We start from the raw sequence: 17881 nt of genomic DNA, 5'->3' as shown, positions 1-17881 counted from the left end.
TAATAGTGTGCGTGTATGTGTGTGTACATAATATGTGGAGTGTAATAGTGTGTGTGTGTAGTGTGTACATGATATATGGAGTGTAATAGTGTGTGTGTATGTGTGTGTAGTGTGTATATGTATTATATGGAGTGTAATAGTGTGTGTGTATGTGTAGTGTGCGTATATAATATATGGAATGTAATAGTGTGTGTATAGTGTGCACATGATATATGGAGTGTAATTGTGTGTGTATGTGTATGTAATATATGAAGTGTAATAGTGTGTGTGTATGTGTTATATATATATACATATATAGTGTAAAACATATGGAGTGTGTAATGTGTGTCTGTGTGTGGTGTGGTGTGTGGCATGCACTTCAGAGGACGGTGGCAGACCAGAGCCAGGGAACTAGAGAATAAGAATTAAAGTTCCAGATTAAAGTTCCAGCTGTCCTCACCCAGTGCTGACCCAATAAGGAGCCAATCTTCACCCTTTCGAGAGGAGTTGGGACTGGGGCTCCTGGGTGGGGCCGGGCTGGGCTCCAACTGTGAGAATCTGAGTGTCTCCAGGTGAAGAACTGAGTGTCCTTGTGTTTTCTAGGCGGAACACCATGGAGGGCGACTGTCTGAGCTGCATGAAGTATCTGATGTTTGTTTTCAACTTCTTTGTATTTGTAAGTACCTCTGGGTCTCCCCCGGTTCTCCCCTGGGTCTCCCTGGGTCTCCCCCGGGTCTCCCCGGGTCTCCCCTGGGTCTCTGGTCTCTGCTGCTGACAAGCCTAGCCTCCTCCCTGAAATACCACAGGAAGCTAAGTACCCAGAGCTCGATGAGCCTGACTAGTGGGCTTCCGGGAAGGCCTGGCATTGACTGCCCTGTTCCTGAGTTCCCACCTCTACTCCCATCACAGCAGACATTTCCACCAGGCCCTGAGACGGGACAGCCTCTGGCGAAGGACAGGCTAGAGGGACTAGGGAGATGGCTCATTTACAACCCGAGTTCAGTTCCTAGAACCCACATAAAAAGCCAAATGTGAAGGTACATGCTCGTAACTCCAGCTCTGGGAGACATCCCCGGGACTTTGCCTAACCTAACACTGTCCCAAAAAGTGTGGCTGGCTCCTGGGGAACAACATCTAGGGTTGACTTTTTGCCTCCACATACACACACACACACACACACACACACACACACACACACACACACACACCTCCTTACCATGCCCCCAACACGATCTAGCCAGCCTTACAGCCATCTTTGTAACTGGAAGCTTCTCAGAGGAGCCTGCCTTGGCACCCCAGCTCTGCGGTTTGGAAACACATTTCATCACTCCAAACCTCAACATCTTCATCTCTCCTTTTTTGTTTGTTTTGTTTTTCAAGACAGAGTTTCTCTGTGTAGGCCTGGCTGTCCTGGAGCAGGCTGATCTTGAACTTAGAGATCTGTTTGCCTCTGCCTCCCGAGTGCTGGCATTAAAGGCGTGTGCCACCACCGCCTGGCTGACATCTTCATCTCTTAATGACTCACTAAAACAGGTTTTTTTTTTTTTTGTTTTGTTTTTAATTGAGCAAGATAATGAACAAGGTGACTAGAATGTGGCCCGTACAGCACAGGTTCGTCCATCTCCCTCCAAACCATGGGCTGGGTGTGAAGGGACAGAGGCCCTGGCATCAGGAAACCTCTTCCATGGTAGCAGCCCACCCAGTTCCCTGCTCAGGCCCGCAGCCCCTTCCAGTAGCAGAGTCCCACCCCCCACTTCTTGGGCCTCCAGGGACTTCCCTGACCAAGCCTGGCTATCTAGTTCAGGCACCACCACTGGCCCCTGGGGACAGTCCTGGAAGAATAGTCTCTTTGCTAGCAGTGGCAGGCTGTCTGCATTTCTGCCCGTCCAATTTCACATCTTGTGGTATTTCCTTGGAACCCACTCCTGGACCTTGGAGCTAGGCAGCCTATAGACAAAGTGGCATTCTCCTAGCTGGGGACCCCAGCCCATTTTTCCCATGCCTGGACCCTCCTTGTCAGCTCTCAGCAGATGACTATTCAACTCCAAAGCCACTCCCAGTGATGAGAGGAGCAGACCTTCCTGGAGGATTTGTGGGGAAACTGAGGCAAAAGTTAGGGTGCAACAATCAGCTCTGGCCTCTCCTCCGGCCTGCCCTCTTCTCCTCTAGTCTCTCCACCCACCCCACCTGATGCACCTGCCAGTGGCTTTTACCCAGCCTTTCAGCTCGGCCACAGCTCACAGGCCTGCTGAGTAAGCCAGAGCTGGCAGTGATCCCCAACCTACTCGCTGTTCTTCATCTGTGCCACCGGGAGCATCAGGCCCTGTTAGCCCCCAGGTTCAATGTCAACCCAGTGCCACACACAGCAGACCCACTTCCAATACTGTCCATACTCAAGAGAAACGGAATGTCCTGCCCACTGAAATCTGTTGTGACTTCTCTGCTGGGCTTGATGTGGGAGGTGGGAATTGAAGCCGCTAGTTAACCATGAGGGTGCCAAGGCTCAGAAAGAGTCAGCCACTTATCTAAAGTCACACAGCTAATACACATCAGACGCAACCCCTGCTCCAGCTTAAGCCGCTTCTCTCCCAAGATGAGCAAGGCATGGAGAGAGATGGGTCATGCAAAGGCATCAGTGAGAGGCTTTGGGCATGTATTTAAGAATGAGAGTTCAGCCAGGCAGTGGTGGCGCACGCCTTCAATCCCAGCACTTGAGAGCAGAGGCAGGTGAATCTCTGTGACTTCAAGGCCAACCTGGTCTATAGAGTGAGTTCCAGAACAGCCAAGCCTACATACACACAGAGAAATGCTGACTTGAAAAAATAAACAAAACAACAAAAATGGGAGTTCATTGAGCAAACCCTGCTGCTAGCGTGGCCACTGTGAGCTTAGCATCCCACTCAGAGCTTGCTCAGTGTCAGGGAGATCTAAGCTGCAGCCTTGACTCTGCCGTGAACTTGAGAGGTGACCTTTTGCAAGTCAATAGCCTTCTCTGGGCCACAGTGTGGAAACCTCCTAAGCTTGGAGCTGTGACATTTTAAGAAGCATATGAAAGTCACAAATAAACCCTCTGTGGCACAGTCCTTCAGAGCCTGAGGTGACACACAGGTCAGAAAAATAAATTGAGAGGGTATGAGCTATGTTGAAGGCCAAGGAGCCACAGGCCACTTTGAGTCCCACAGAGACTCAAAATGGCCTGTGAGCTGTGGAGATTCGGGCTCAGCATGTTGAGGTCCTGCCTAACCCTGAAGGTCCCAGCACTTCAGGCCCGGGCCTCACTGAGGGGAGGGTGTGGAAGGAACGTCTAACTTCACTGTCTGTCTGTCCTCTTTTCCCCATGCCCGCCTATGGACAGCTGGGAGGAGCCTGCCTGCTGGGCGTTGGCATCTGGGTCCTCGTGGATCCCACTGGCTTCCGGGAGATTGTGGCTACCAACCCCCTGTTGACCACCGGCGCCTACATCGTCCTGGCCATGGGCGGCCTACTGTTTCTTCTGGGCTTCCTGGGCTGCTGTGGGGCTGTCCGAGAGAACAGGTGTCTGCTGCTATTTGTGAGTGACCCATCCCTCACCCCGACTCTAACTGTGGCTGCTATGGGCGGGCTAGAGGGCTGCTGACTCCCAAGCCCATCCTGGTTTCAGAAACCAAAAGGTTCTCCCCACCTCTGTGGCTGTCAGCAGTAAGGCCAGTGAGTCCTGAGATCTGGGGATGTAACGCAGTGGTAGAGAACCTACGTGCCACGCACCAAGTCCTGGGTTCAGTCTCCAGCCCACTGATTGTGGTCAGTGATCTGGAAGCCCTGAGATGTCCTGCTACGTACCCACAGTCCTTCGGGGGTTGGTGCAGAGGTTGTCACTGAAGCTCTAGACTGTTGTCTCACCCTCGGGTGAGGGGGGCTAAGGTCAGGGACACTGCCCCAGAGTACCTTTCCAGAAACATGAAGCAGAGACCAGAAGAAAGGTTGAGAGAGCTTTGAATTTGACAGAGGTGGGAAGACACGCTTTGGAGGGTCAAGATGAGTCTGTGTGAGAGACCAAAGAACCTGGCTCCTCAAATCTTGGTCCAGTGAGGCTTTTGAGGTGGGCGTGAAAACTGAGTTCTGCTCAGGACAATACCTGAGCTTTTTGACATGAAAACTCTTCTCCATCTCCTTAGACCAACCATGGAAAAAATAACTAACTACGTACTATTAGTTTAACTTTGGGTCTGGTAAGGTCTGTTCTGAGTAGCCCCAAACCCAAGATGGCTGTTTAAGGATGGGAGATAGCTAACTGTACTGACACAAACATACCTCTTCCCTTTGGGCGTTGGTGACAGTATTCACTGTCATTGGTTTACATTTTAACTTTGTGACCAGTCGAGAGGCCCAGATTGTTCTGGTTCCTTCACGGCTGAGCAGTGACGAGCAGCTTGAGGAATGCTTGGTGGAGCACTAGCATTTGAAGATTCTTAGCTGCCTCTTATGTTAGTCTCCCTCCTCTCCCCAGATCTAACTCCTTGCCATCCCAACACAGAGTGACCCTGTGCGGCCCTGAGACTTCTCACCATGCCTCTGGGAGTTGACTTCTCCTGGCTCCCCTACCCCCCCCCCCCCTGAAAGTCAAGCCAGTGCCCTTGGCCACAACACACTTGACTGTGTTCATGCTCAAGAAGTCCCCCTGGGGTCTGAGCTGAGTGTTACTGCTCCCCAGGAACAAGGCCATCCCCGAGCTTTGCTGCCCCAGCTCCTAAGCCTTCTGTTTGCACAGGGCCTCTGCTCATGGTTCTTGGAGAGGCTTCAGCCTCTTGAGTCTAAACAGCCAGGCGTCTCAGGGTACAGTCCACTGGGGGCGTTGGTATTGGCTAGGATGGTTTCCTTCCTCCAAAAGCCCTGATCTATAAAGCCTGAGTAACGAAGCCAAGCTGGCTGCAGGCAGATCACAACTGCAGCTCTCCACTTGCGGAGTGGAGATAGAATGCTTTCCGAAGCTGCTTGTTAATTCTTTCTATCTGTTACTTTTCTCCTCGCTATGACAAATTGCCGGGCAAAAGCGTCTTAGGGAAGGAACAGTTTCTTCTGGCTCAGTTTGGAGGTGCAATCTATCAAGGGGGGAAAGGGTGGCAGGAGCTTGAGGCAGCTCATCACATGGTCTCTGTAGTCAGGAAGCAGAGAGAGATGCATGCTGGTGCTCAACTCACCTTCTGGTTTTTATTCATTCTGGGATCCCAGCCTATGGGGTGGTGATGCCCACATATAGGGCACATCTGCCCTCTGCGGTCAACCCAACCTAGAAACTTCCTCACAGACATGGCCAGAGGCTTGCCTCCTAGGTAACTCTAGACCCCGGCAAGTTGACAGTCCATGTTAACCATCACAACCTCCTACTCCTGCTTTGGGGGTACCCTTGCAGTTCCCTTGGTGCTAGAGATGGGTCAGGGACATGGAGTAACTCCCCTCTATCATGTCCAAGCTGTGAGAGGTGACCTAGCCACTGAGGGAGGATGTGCTAGGCAGGAGGCAAGCCTGGGTGTGAGTGTGTACCCTGCTCTGTGCTGCCCATCTGGCTTCTTACCCTCTCAGCCTCAGCATCTTTGAGTGTCGAGGGACCAACTAGCTATGCTGGAGGCTGAATCTCTGCAGATCAGGCAGCAGCAGATGATTTTTCTCTGGACTCCTCTGGGCTGTGGGGAGGTGGGCTTGCTGTCCTGGTCTTGGTGGATGGGATGCTCTCCCAGGATCTTTTGTGGGTCTGGAGCCAAGAGAATTTCACTGTTGAACTCAGCTTTTGCTGCAGGGTTCCTGCTTAGGGATGAATACATGCCTCCAACCTGAAGATGCTCCTTGTGCATAGAGAGCATGCAATTCAGTGACAGGGCCACCTTGGCTGGTGGGCTGCAGGACTTCCTCATAGAGGACCCGAGGAGAGTACTTCACAAAACTATGGACTGAGGCCCAGGGCAAACGGCAGGCTCGGGAGCCGGGACAGAAAACACTAGCCAGTGCCTCACTCCTGGAGGGCAGGCCACTCGGTTCAGACCCCCGGGGTATCATCCCTTCAGCCTGGGCACAGCCAAGTGTGCAAGTAGTGAAACTGTCTTTGCTACAGACTGTGGCACCAAGCCTGCTAGAGGAGGACATCTGGCCTAGGGCTCCTCCCAGATTAAGACACCCCCATGTGGCTCATTCCTACCATAGCTGTGTGCTCCACCTCCCAGAGAGGAAGTGCAATGGCCTGTGACACGAGCCGCAGGGGAGCTGTAGGTCCTTTTATTTCTCAGAGCGGAACGCGGCCAACTTTACTAGGAGAGACAAAGAAACCTGCAGGCGCCCCCTAGTGGACTGTCCCTTCCGCATCCATCAGCTCCTGCCTGTAGCAGCTCTCTGGCTGGGGAGCCAGGCAGGGCCTTTAAGAGGGACCTGGTCTCAGTGTGTGATGACCGGTCTGTGTTACTCCTAGGCGTGTGCCCCGAGGGTTCCATGTCCTACCACACCACAGTGAGGCTTGCACATCCATGTTCACTGTTGCTCTGTTCACAATAGCCAGAAAGTGGATGAATGGATAATGAAAATGCGGTGCATATACACAATGGAATTTTATTCAGCCATAAAGAAAAATGAAATTTATTAAATTTTCAGGCAAAATGAGTGGAAGTGGAAAATATTACATTAAGTGAGGTAACTCAGGCTCAGAAAGACAAATAGCGCGTGTTCTTTCTCATGCAGATCCAAGCTTCTAATTTTTATTTATGTGTATCTATGTGGGAGTAAGCACTGGGTAGAGGCCAGAAAACTAGCAAGGGGCCCAAGAGAGGGGGGAAAAGGGACATTAAGGGAGGGAATGGGAAGATACCAGAATGCATATGATGTGAAAGGTGGATTGGGGGTGCTGAGAAGGGAGAGGTGAGGAGATGGGAGGTGAGGGAGCAACCTAAACTAAAGAGGTGTGAAAATGCGTAAAGAAACCCACTGCTTTGTATGCTAACTGAAAACACAGACACACATATGTACACATGAAAAGAGGGCTTGTAGGCCCTGCGTGGTGGGACACAGCTGTAGTCCCAGCACGGAGGAGGCTAATGCGGAACTACTGTGAGATCAAGGCCAGCCTGGGCTACAGCCTTAGGTTCTGTCTCAATAAAAGAGAGAGAGGGGAGAGAAAAGGGATCTGGGAAGCAGGCCATGCCTTCCCCTCCTCGCCGTGGTCCCCGGGGATGCATCACTGTTAATGGGTCCATCCCAGCAGCCAAGCCCGGAAGGCAGCCTGTGCTCTTGGCTGAGAGCAGACTGTGCCCTGCTGCGTTGCCAGCCTCGGCTAAGTGTGCCCTGCACCCTGCCAGCTGGAGAGGGGAATGGGGCATTTGTCTTCTGTGAAGTCTGAGGAGGAGAGCTGGGGACAGGCTGGATCAGACTAGTCCCCTTAGGACAGCTAAGAGCTATCCCAGCCGGGGCCCCTCCTCGCTGACCCCCTCTGTCTCCACTTGGTCCTGCTCATCTCTACATCAGCCCCTCCTCTGCCCTCTCGGCTTCCACCATCTCTCAGTTTCTCTTCCTGCTCCCTTTTCTCTCCCTTCCCATCATTCCGCCTCTCTCCGTTCCCTGCTCACCCTGCTCCCAAGCCCGGTTCACACAAGCCTAAAGTCAGTGTGGATCAGAAGCAAGGCAGAATACTCAGACTGCTGCCATCCAAACCAGCGCTGTTCAGCCCCAACCCAGAGTAGATCTGGACAGGCCAAAATCATGTGCAAGAGCACTACACTAGAGCTGTGGGCGTGTGTGTGTGTGTGTGTGTGTGTGTGTGTGTGTGTGTGTGTGTGTGTTCTAAGTGTGTGCATGTATGTGCAAGCACACATGAATGTGTGTTGTGGGTACATGTGTGGCATGTGGTACCCTGTACAGTTTATTACGGGTGCATGTGTACATATTACACATGCATATGTGTTTTGCTATGTGTATATGGTGTGTGTACCTGTGTTGGGTGTTTGGTGGGTTATGTAGTAGTGTGTGAATTGGGTGCAAACACATGTACAGGTAGCACGTATGTGTGGGGTGGGGTTGAGGGGCATTGACCATTTGAGAAGCTTTTCTGTTTTTCTAAGACAGGGCCTCATGTAAGCCCAGGCCTGCTATGGGGGCGAGAATAATGACCTTGAACTTCTGATCCTCCTGCCTCGTCCCCCCAAATGCGGGGATTACAGGTGCCCCCATGGCCGGTTTGTGCTCTGCTGGGGACCCAGCCCAGGACTAGACATCCTAGGCAAGCCTTCTGCCTACTGAGCTGGAGCCCCTTCTGGAAGGTTTTCGGAAAGGCTCCAACCAGTTCTCTTTCTCAAATTGAAGCTGGCTATGTGGTTGCTCCTGTAGAAGAGGGCCTCAGAGTCAGACCCTGGTGGCATCTGGGGGCTCCCTGGAGGCTTTTGACTTCCACCTTAGCCTGGCTGTCTGGACAGGACAAATAGAACACGGCTTTAGCGATCCCAGGACCCTGGCTCCAAGGTTTGTGGCAATAAGACCTGGACATGGAGCCAGCCCTGACTGGTTCTGGGGCCTTCGTCTGAGGATAATTGGCCCTGTGACCAGTCCGAATGGCTAGCCTAGCTAACAATGATAGCACATGTGTGGGTCAGTGTCCCCCAACACCAGCTCTACTAATGGTCTGTCCTGGCCATTTCCTGTGTCACAAGGAGCCCTATATTCAACTCACCTAAAGAGTATCTTTAATTCAAACAAGGGCAGGGAGGGAAAAGAGAGGGAAGGAGCGGGGAGTGAGTGAGGGTATTGAACAGTTACAGGAGCTCTACTCGTGGGAACTGGGGACTGTTTGTTAGAAAGGAGAACCAGGACATTCCCCATGGGTAAGAGTGCCCAGGCTCTGCTGTCCTCAACAGAGGTAGAAATCAAAGGGTGGGAATTCCCTGGGAGGGCATCCTGGGCCCCCTGGGGAAAGTCCCAAGCAGCAGGAAGCTGTGTGAGCAGGAAGAAGTCACTTGACTGGAGGAGTCCCAGGAGGGCGGAAACAGCATTGTGTCTGGTGGAGGTATTGCAACCTGAACTTTGAAACTCACACCCTGTGCGGGGCAGATCTGCACTGGGTGGGAGCTCCCGGCTCCCGGCCTCTGGGCAGGCTTCTCTTTCCCCTTCCCAGGGCCAAGATTTGCCACATTTCTTCTTGGCATCTCTCCTGAGGCTTCAGCTCTGTGCAGCCCTCCCCCGGGTGAGCCTGTGTCTGCCTTGAGTGCGTTGGCTGGTCCATGCTCAGAGTATCTCAGAGCAGGTGCTCAATGGAAGCTTGGGATGGGGGCCCAAGGAGGAGGCAGATCAGAGGTGTTAGTGAGAGCTTAAGCTTTGACGTTTGGCTGTGCATCCCAGGGCTGGCTGCTTAACCTCTCTGAACCCAAGACTCTTCGTATGTAAAATGGGGATAACCAGATCTTCCCAGCTGTCATTCTGCGCTCACAATCCACTGGGAAAATGTGCATCTTGCTTAGCTCCGCTCCTGACTGGATCCACGGGAAATAAAAAGCATCAGTGCTGGCCGTTCACAACTCGTAAGAACTGAAAGCTCCTTCTGTCGCCCCCAAACTGCAGTACCATCGCCTGCAGTCACCTCCAAATGGCATCAACACCACCTCCTCTTGGAGCCACAGCCCAGCAGCAAAATGGAGGGTTGCTGCCCAGGGCACTTGCCCCTCCCCCAAGCTGCAGAAGGAGACCTCCAGGAGTGGCATGCAGCACTGAGGTGGTGGGAGCCAAGGACGCAGCGGCCGCTGTTTTCCTAGATGGTGCCCAGGCTTCCGGTGGTTCTCAGTGGTCTTCCCCGCAGATCAGCAAGGTTGCTCTCAAGCAAAGCTCACCTCACACCTACAATCTCACGAAGACTGCAAAGCGATCACTCATGGGCACAGGGCCAGCCATCATTTGTGACTCCTGGACACCGCCAGCATCAGGAGCTTCCCTGTGGGGTCAACAGCCAGAGGACCTGCCAACTGTCAGGGAGGACGCAGAGTGGGGAGGGGCCCTGGGGAGGCCACGTCGAGTAGAGCTGATGACCAGCCCAACGGAAGTGCCAGGTCTCTGCCAGGGTGGAGGGTGGGGAGGCTGCAAAAAGACACTCTCTCAGTGGCTGCTCTGCCCAGGCATAGCCAAACTCATGGAAGCCAGGTCAGAGGGTGCAGAAAAGACTGGGGAGCAGCGGCCAGGGTCCTGCCCCATTTCACACCCCTCCCTGTCCTCAGCCCAAGACTCCCCCCCCCCCCGAGTCTTTGAGAACTGCTGGGTTTCTGGCTGGAGTCAGCTTTCCACCTAGATGTACCAGGCTGTCCCACACTGTCTCCAGCAAGGCTGCTACTCACCTGCCATGCTTGCCCCGGCCTTCTCTTAGCACAGAGGCAGCCAGAAGCCCCAAGCAGGAGAGGGGTGGCCTGGGGGTTTTCAGTCTTCACACCTTGGGGCCAGTCATTGCCTCTGCAGCCTCAGCTTCCTCGGACCAGAGAATGCAATAGAGAAGAACCATGGGAAAGACTGGGGCCAGGGCCGGTGTCAGAGGTCAGAGGCAGCTTGAACCTAAGTGCCTGCCCATCTGATGGTGAAACAGTGGTGCGCACAGCCATCGGGCATGCAGAGAGCCCACAGGCTGCTCCCTCGGCAGCGCAGTGGGCCAGGGAGATGGTCCCATTGTGGATAGTCTGAGACAGGCCTCCTCTCTTCAGACACTGCGTTAACAGACTATGCAATGGTCTAGGGGCCTGTCTGACAGCTGTCCTTCATTCTTCCCAAAGTGGCCCATGCTCAACAGTTTGGGACCTCTCTGGGGAAGCTGTGTTGGAGCAGAAAAGCCATAGTGGGAAAAAGACTTGGGTCTCCCAGGATGAGGACGAAGTGACAGGTTTCTGATGGAGAAAGAAAATGATGAGAGAAAATCCCTCAGAGCCATCCACCATGGCCCAGGGCATCCAGGAAGTCACAGCCAAGTGACTGAGTTCTGAGCAAGAGGCATGTTCCACGGCCTGGGGACATCATCACTCCATTATATCATCCATCTTCATTACCTGTCCCGTATTATTAGGAATAATATCAGCGGGTCCTCTGCTGGTGGTTCCAGCAGGGGTGAGGATGGAGTTTGTAAGTGTACTGAAGAAGGCAGGCCGAAGTGCTTCTTCCTGTTTCCTGAGCCAAGTCCAGAACAGTGTTGGTGAGGACCAGTGCCTGAGACACATAACGTATCACAGGGTCGGCATGATCAATTGTTCATTTGTGAGTCCTCTCAGGTGCTTGAGGAAGGCAGGCTGCAGCTGGCGGCAAAGTCCTGGGGTGCCTGCTGGGGTGCCTCTGCTCGATGCTGTGATGTGGAGAGGGCCCACTGGGGGAAGTCAGGCAAGCCTCTCAGGGGTGAGGCTGGAGCTTAACTTTCGCACAAGAGACCACCCAGCATGGGAGGGCTCCACACCAGAGCATCCTGGTTTATCTGTGGAACACAGGAATTTAGTGAGTGGAGCAGACAGGGACATCATTTGTGTTGGACATCAAACTCCCTTCCCCTGGACTTTCTGGGAGTCCCGCTACCTTGCTGACAATCTCACGCCTATGTTCCAGCTGAAGATAACATGGCTTCCCTGCTTCTACTAAAGATAGCGTGGCCTCCCCATTTCCATGGCAACCAGAGACACTGGGGCAGGGAAAAAAGTGGCCTTGAGGTTAACAGAGTAGGGAACCCAGCCTGGAATCCCCAAAAATTCAGGATCCCACAGCTTGGATAATTTATAGAGGAAAATGTCCCCAAGCAAATTCCAACAGCAGCCTCCTCCCAGGGCCCCCAGGTAAGGCTGCTCAGGTTGTACACTCTACAAAGCCACCTCTCCCAGTGACCATGTGCTGGGAAGACAGATGTATCTGCCCGCGTTGCTCATACCTTTTATTGCAACTCTGTGCCTCCAAGGGTAGCTCCTTGGCGTGTTTGTTATGAGAGCGGTGATTTATGGCAGCAAAGGTCTGCTTCACAGGATGAGTGCACCCCATCTATCACAGAAGGGGGCGTGGTAAAACGGTGCCCACGTGGGCCTCACGGCTGCCTTCTCTCTGCAGTTTTTCCTGTTTATCCTGGTCATCTTCCTGGTAGAGCTCTCAGCAGCCATCCTGGCCTTCATCTTCAGGGAACATGTATGTACCACTCGGCTTCCCACCCTGCTGCCCTCCCTGCCCACTGAGCATGGGGGCTGCAGAGTGACCCCTGTCTCCCCCAAAGAGTCTCTTAGAACGAGCTGTCCCACAAGCCTAAACATGACCTGCACCTGCAGGGGCCAGAGCAAGCCAGCCCAGTGCAGTCCTCCTTCTGTAGGGTATTTCAGAAGTCCTCACCCAGGGGGGCTTATGGGTCCCCTCTCCTGGACCACCTGATATTAGCTCAGCCTGATTCTAGAATTTATATCCAACCTAATGACAGCCTGATGACAGGTGTCACATGATCAGGTGGTGGGAGAGGACAAACCCAGTCTGGGCATGTTGTGTGTCATAGTAGGCTACCAGCCCCTCTGATTAGCCTACATCATGGGCCATTCATTCCAGAAGCTTCATCCAGCTCCTTGCCCTGAGCCTAGTGGGCAAGGCCTGGCACCACAGCTAGAAGGGCCTGGGCTCCAAACAGGAGAGGAGGAAGGATGAGACACATGGGCTGGCCTGGGACAAGGAGCCAGCTTGAGGAACAGTGACGTTGAGGACACAGCCAGGAGCAATGAGATCACTGAAGGCTTCCTCTTTACCCACACCCTGGCTTCCCGTAGGTCGGGCCTGCCACCTGCTGATTCTGAAGGATGGGATGACAATTGCCCCACCTCCCCAGTGCTCATCCTCTGAGAAGAGCAGCTAGGCTGAGCAGGGTTCCCTAGTGTGTTCCATCCTGGGGTTAGCTGGGCACTGTGTGTGCAAACAGCCTTGTCATAGCAGTGGCCTGTGATGACACAGCAAGACCCCGAGCCTTGGGAAGGGGTGCCTGCCCCAAATGGGCAGCTTAGGATGACCTGGGAGGCCAGACTCAGCAGACTCAGCATCCTCTCCTCTGTCCCCAGCTCACCCGCGAGTTCTTCACCAAGGAGCTCACCAAGCACTACCAAGGCAATAATGACACGGACGTGTTCTCTGCCACCTGGAATTCGGTCATGATCACAGTGAGTGGCCCCTTGCCATGCCATTCTGGAATGCGTGAGCATCCAAAGCCATAATGTTGACCTGGAAAGGGTCTAGGGGTCAGCCTCTAGAGTGCTTCCAGTCCCCTGCCTGTGCCAGACATCATCAATCAGGCAAGAATCACTGATCCCATTCTTGGCCTGTGAATCATCATTTGTACAGCACTCTAAGCTGTCACAGCTAGTGAATCGAAGTCCAGACTCTCCACAAAATCTGTTCACCGCCCCTGACTTCAGTCCTAAAGCAACAGCCATTGTCACTGATGTTAATAATAATTAGTACAGGGGCTGGGAAAATGGTTGAGTTAGTGAAGTGCTTATGTGACACCACAAAGAACTGAGTTTAAGTCCCAGTGCCCATGTAAAAAGCCAGGTATTAGGACGTACGCTTATAATCCCAACACCGGGGAAAAGGAGACAGGTAGATCCTTGGGGCTCACTAGCCAGCCAGCCTAGCCTAATCTATGAGCCCCAGGTACCAGTAAAACCCCTGTCTCAAAAAATAAGATACAGTTGGGTGATGCAGGCGCACGCCTTTAATCCCAGAACTAAGGAAGCAGAGGCAGGCAGATCTCTGAGTTCGAAGCCAGCCTGGTCAACAGGACAAGTTCCAGGGCAGCTAAGGCTACACAGAGAAACCTTGTCTTGGAAAAAGAAAAAAAAGGACAGCCCCTGAATTATGACATCTGAGACTGACCTCTGGCCTCCACGCGCGCGCGCACACACCTGCACATGAACAACTACACACATGCCAAAGTAACAATAATAATTAGCATAGCATGTTCTAAAATCATAGCAACTATATGTGAAGTGCTTACCAAGTGCTGATGAGGTATGGAACAGACTGCCGTGCCCCTCTTACAGAGAGGACCGGAAGCCCAGGGGCACTGGCCATCAGCACTGTCACAAGGAAGGCAGAGGGAGCTGGGCCCTGGCCGAGGCTGACATCCCCTCTGCTCCAGCTCCAGCTCCCACTTCCCGTTCTCTTCTAGTTCGGCTGCTGTGGGGTCAACGGACCCGAAGACTTCAAGATGGCCTCAGTGTTTCGACTGCTGACCTTCGACAGTGAGGAGGTGCCCAAGGCCTGCTGCCGGAGGGAACCCCAGACTCGGGATGGGGTGCTGGTCAACAGGGAGGAATGCCAGCTGGGAAGGAATCCATTCATAAACAAACAGGTACTGCCCTGCTCCCAGCAGATACTCCACCAGTACGGGCAATGCTGGGGGCAAGCAATGTCTGCCCGGAGGGTCTGAAGGTGGTCGGGGGCTTTTTTCAGACCGTTCTGGCTGCGGCAGCATGGCCTTCGACTCATGCCTCTGAGATCCAAGGAAACGGGGAAAGGATCACACTGGTGGGAGACGATTGGGTTCAGGCTGGGGTGGGAATTGGGGCTGTTGTTCCAAGGTGAATTGTCCAAACTTCTAATAATAGAAGTCAGAGGTGGGAGGGTCAGGGGTCCTCCTTAAGGATACACTATTTATGAGGATACAGGGCAGGCAGGGAGGAAGGAGGGGATGAGCACGAGAGCCACATCTGGGTTTGTCCCCTGGCCAGACTTCCCTGGGAGAATTTCAAATGCCGGAGCTGGTGGAGCACAAGAGACGAGGCCCCGCCCTGCTCCCACGGGGACCCAGGTCTAGGGAGAGGCGGTAGGTGGTGAGCCCGTGAACAAAAGCGATCCTTGCCCACAATGGTGGTTGCGAGGGTGAAAACTGGTCGAAGAAAGTGCTGGGATGTGCATGGGCTGGAGGTTAAGCTTCTCAGAGTCCCAAGGGAGGGCATCGTGGGACTCAGACCTGATCCCACGGCCTCAACTTGACACCAAGAACTCAGCTCTTGTCCCTGGAACTCATCTGGGATAGGCCGGAGCTCAGCTCCTCTGCACACAGCCTGCCTTCCTACCCCCAGGAAAGAGACAGGAATAAAGCTGGAGGGCACCGGGATGCAGAGGCGATGGAGAGAGCAGGCCGCTGAAGGTTTGGATGGCAGGGACCTATGTGCAGAGCAAGGGAAGCACCAGGGATGTGGGGGGTCTCGTGCTTCCACTGCTGACAGGCTTTAGCCATTACCTGCTCACCAAAAGTGAGGCCTGCTGACCCAACTGCTTCCCTGATGCTTCCCCTGCAGGGGGTGAAAAGTCCACAGCAGCTCAGGAGTGTGAGCCTCTCCTCTCCTGTCTGCCAAAGGCCCGAATCACACGTTTAGCCAAGGGGATATGAACAAAGAACATTTGGGCAACCAAGTCACACCCTTATGAGAAAGTGTGACACCCCCACTTCCACCAGAATGCAGCCACCCAGAACCCTGCCGAGGACAGGGAGAAGATGCTGTGGCGGTAGAAGATCTACACAGAACGAGCAGACCGTAGAGGAGAGATGCACAGTTCCTTCACTGAAGGAGCTGCTGAGGGACCGGGAGTTGGGGTGGGATTGGGAGAGAGTCCCACAGCCAGGCTCCTGCCCCGCCCCACCCCTCACTCTGAACTTTCTCCTGCAAGTTCCTGGCTTCTAGACACTTCCCCCGTGAGCACACGCCTGCTGTCTCCTGGGCTGGGGACCACACAGCCATATCGATTCTCCATCCCAGAGCCTCTGGGGGTTCCGTGGGACCAGGACTACTGGAGCTGCTTCTGTCACTGGCGTTCCCTCTGGGCCGTCTTTCCTGTTAAGAGCCTCCACTGGGAGACCATCTCCAGTTGGAGTCTCTCAGAACTGCCTTCCACAAAGTCCAGGACACATGTGTGACTGCACAAGCCAGACTGCTAGAAGTGTGTAGCTCCTTCGGGGATGTGGAGGTGGCTGGTTTGGGATTCTCGCTGCCTTGGACCTAGGAATTCAAAAACAGTTCTGCATGAACAGTGGTCCCAAGGAGGAAGGATGGTACAAGAGACTGGAGTGGTGATGATGTGAATTCCTGGCCTTGTGATGAATCTCGGTGTGAGTACAGGCATGTGACAAAGGTGTTGAGGGACATTGTAAAGGTTGGGGAATGTTGAGTGTGAAGTACCTTTGAGATACCCAGGCAGGGATCCCAGGTGGGCAGTGGGGTACTCGTCCTGGAGCCTGTGAAGGGCATTCTAATGATAAGAATGTGGGTGTTGCTGCCCAGGGTGAGCTGCCCTCTCTCTGGTTGGTTTGGGGTGACTATGAGAAGAAACCAGGGTGGGGAACATCCTTCCACCCCGGAACATTGGAGGATAGGCCCTGTGACGAGTATCTAGAGAGTGATGTTCTGTCCCTCTGCCAGATGGGGGTGCTCCATCATGGAGTGATACCCAGGTTGTTGTCAGATGCAGGCTGACAAAATAGAGGGGCTTGGACACAAGAGGACAGCATTTCTGAAATAGTTCTGGCCCCTCAGGATAAAGGGGAAAGGAATCCCAGGCCCATCTCTGATCTGAGCTTCCCCTCCTGCTGTGTGCGTGGTCTCAAGTGAGCCACCCACCAGCTCTCTCCCCGTTTCTGAGGAGGTAAACCACAGATAAGCTACTTCTCACTAGGGGCTTCATGGAGGATACATGAATCCCAGAAAGCTCCTGGCAGAGGGACGCTAAGTGTAGGTAGTAGCGTGCCCTCTGCTGACTCTCGCCAAGGGCTTCCCTGTCCCTGGGGAGTTTCCACCAGCCAACCTGCTGCCTGACTAGGGTCACTTGTGCTGGAGTCTGTGTGTGTCTAGGCAGTCTGTCCACTCACTCCATGGTGCTCCAAGGAGAATAGGCACCCCCACCCTTCCTTAGCTCCTAGCCAGCCTCCACTTGGAAGATACTGTGACTCCCACCTGGCCATTGTCTCTGATCAGGTCCTACTGTCTCCTTGCTCAGAGATAGCCTCCTCGGGTCCACTTCTAGCCAAAGATAGTGGGATTCTGAGTAGGAAACAGCAAGAGGTTTAAACACCAAGACCCCAGCCTCAGCAGAACCCCAAATCCAACAGTCACCCCACATAGATGGGTACAATTCCTACCCCTGCCAGTCCATTTGAAAGTCCTCAGTTGGGCCCAAAGAATATTCCAGTAATCATAAAAGAAAGAAAACTGTTTCTTTAAGAATGTGTTTCGGATAGCTGGGGTATAGCTCAACCAATAGACTTGTCTAGCATGCATGAAGCCTAGGTTCCATCCCACTCCCCCATAAACTGGGTAATCCTAGCACTCGGGTGATAAAGTCAGGAGGACCAGAAGTTCAAGGTCACCCTCCACTACATAGAGAGTTCAAGTGTAGCCAGGACTACATGAGATCCTATCTCAAAAAAAAAATGCATATATTTCATTCGGAGCTGGGTGGGTGTGGCTCAGTGGTAGAGCATTTGCATGGTCAGCATTAGGTCCTAGGTTTGATCTCCAACACTGCTGTATATCTAATTCACAGAGAGGACTTGTTACGGACAGATGTCTGTGGCCTCCATGGGGGTCCGGGGCAGGGACACAAAGTATGATGTATTTGGGGCCCAGTGAGGGAGGTCTTGTCTCCCAAGGTGCCAGAGAGGCAGCAGGCACATGAGTCACATGGAGGTGGCTGCTCCTGTGAGCCTGAGGGAGAGGGCTGAAAAGTTAGCAGTCAGGCTGGTCAAGAGAGGGACTGAGGGGCACTGTGAACCTCTGTGAGCTGCTGTCCCACCCTGGGACATGGGGCACCACAGGACATTCTGATTGAAGAAGCCCAGGCAGCTCTGCCTTTGGGGTTCAGTCTCAACTTCTAAAGAGCACCAGAAAGCCTGGGTGCTTGGACATTTCCTCATACCCTGGGTCTA

At 53.4% G+C, this 17881-nt stretch overlaps 1 protein-coding gene across 3 annotated transcripts in view; it reads left to right on the top strand.

The window, feature by feature from the left end:
• Positions 1-17881, top strand: part of Tspan18 (tetraspanin 18) — a 140538-nt gene that overhangs the window by 118425 nt on the left and 4232 nt on the right. For all 3 annotated transcript variants that reach the window (XM_028878990.2, XM_028878992.2, XM_037205030.1), the window contains 5 exons: positions 583-655; positions 3335-3529; positions 12037-12111; positions 13017-13115; positions 14126-14308. In XM_028878990.2, the coding sequence (XP_028734823.1) occupies positions 593-655; positions 3335-3529; positions 12037-12111; positions 13017-13115; positions 14126-14308 (615 nt within the window). In that variant the 5' untranslated portion in view covers positions 583-592. The remainder of the gene's footprint in view (positions 1-582; positions 656-3334; positions 3530-12036; positions 12112-13016; positions 13116-14125; positions 14309-17881) is intronic.

This window comes from Peromyscus leucopus, chromosome 4 (assembly GCF_004664715.2).
Source record: "Peromyscus leucopus breed LL Stock chromosome 4, UCI_PerLeu_2.1, whole genome shotgun sequence".
Lineage (NCBI taxonomy): Eukaryota > Metazoa > Chordata > Mammalia > Rodentia > Cricetidae > Peromyscus > Peromyscus leucopus.
This window is presented reverse-complemented; position numbering and strand designations above follow the sequence as displayed.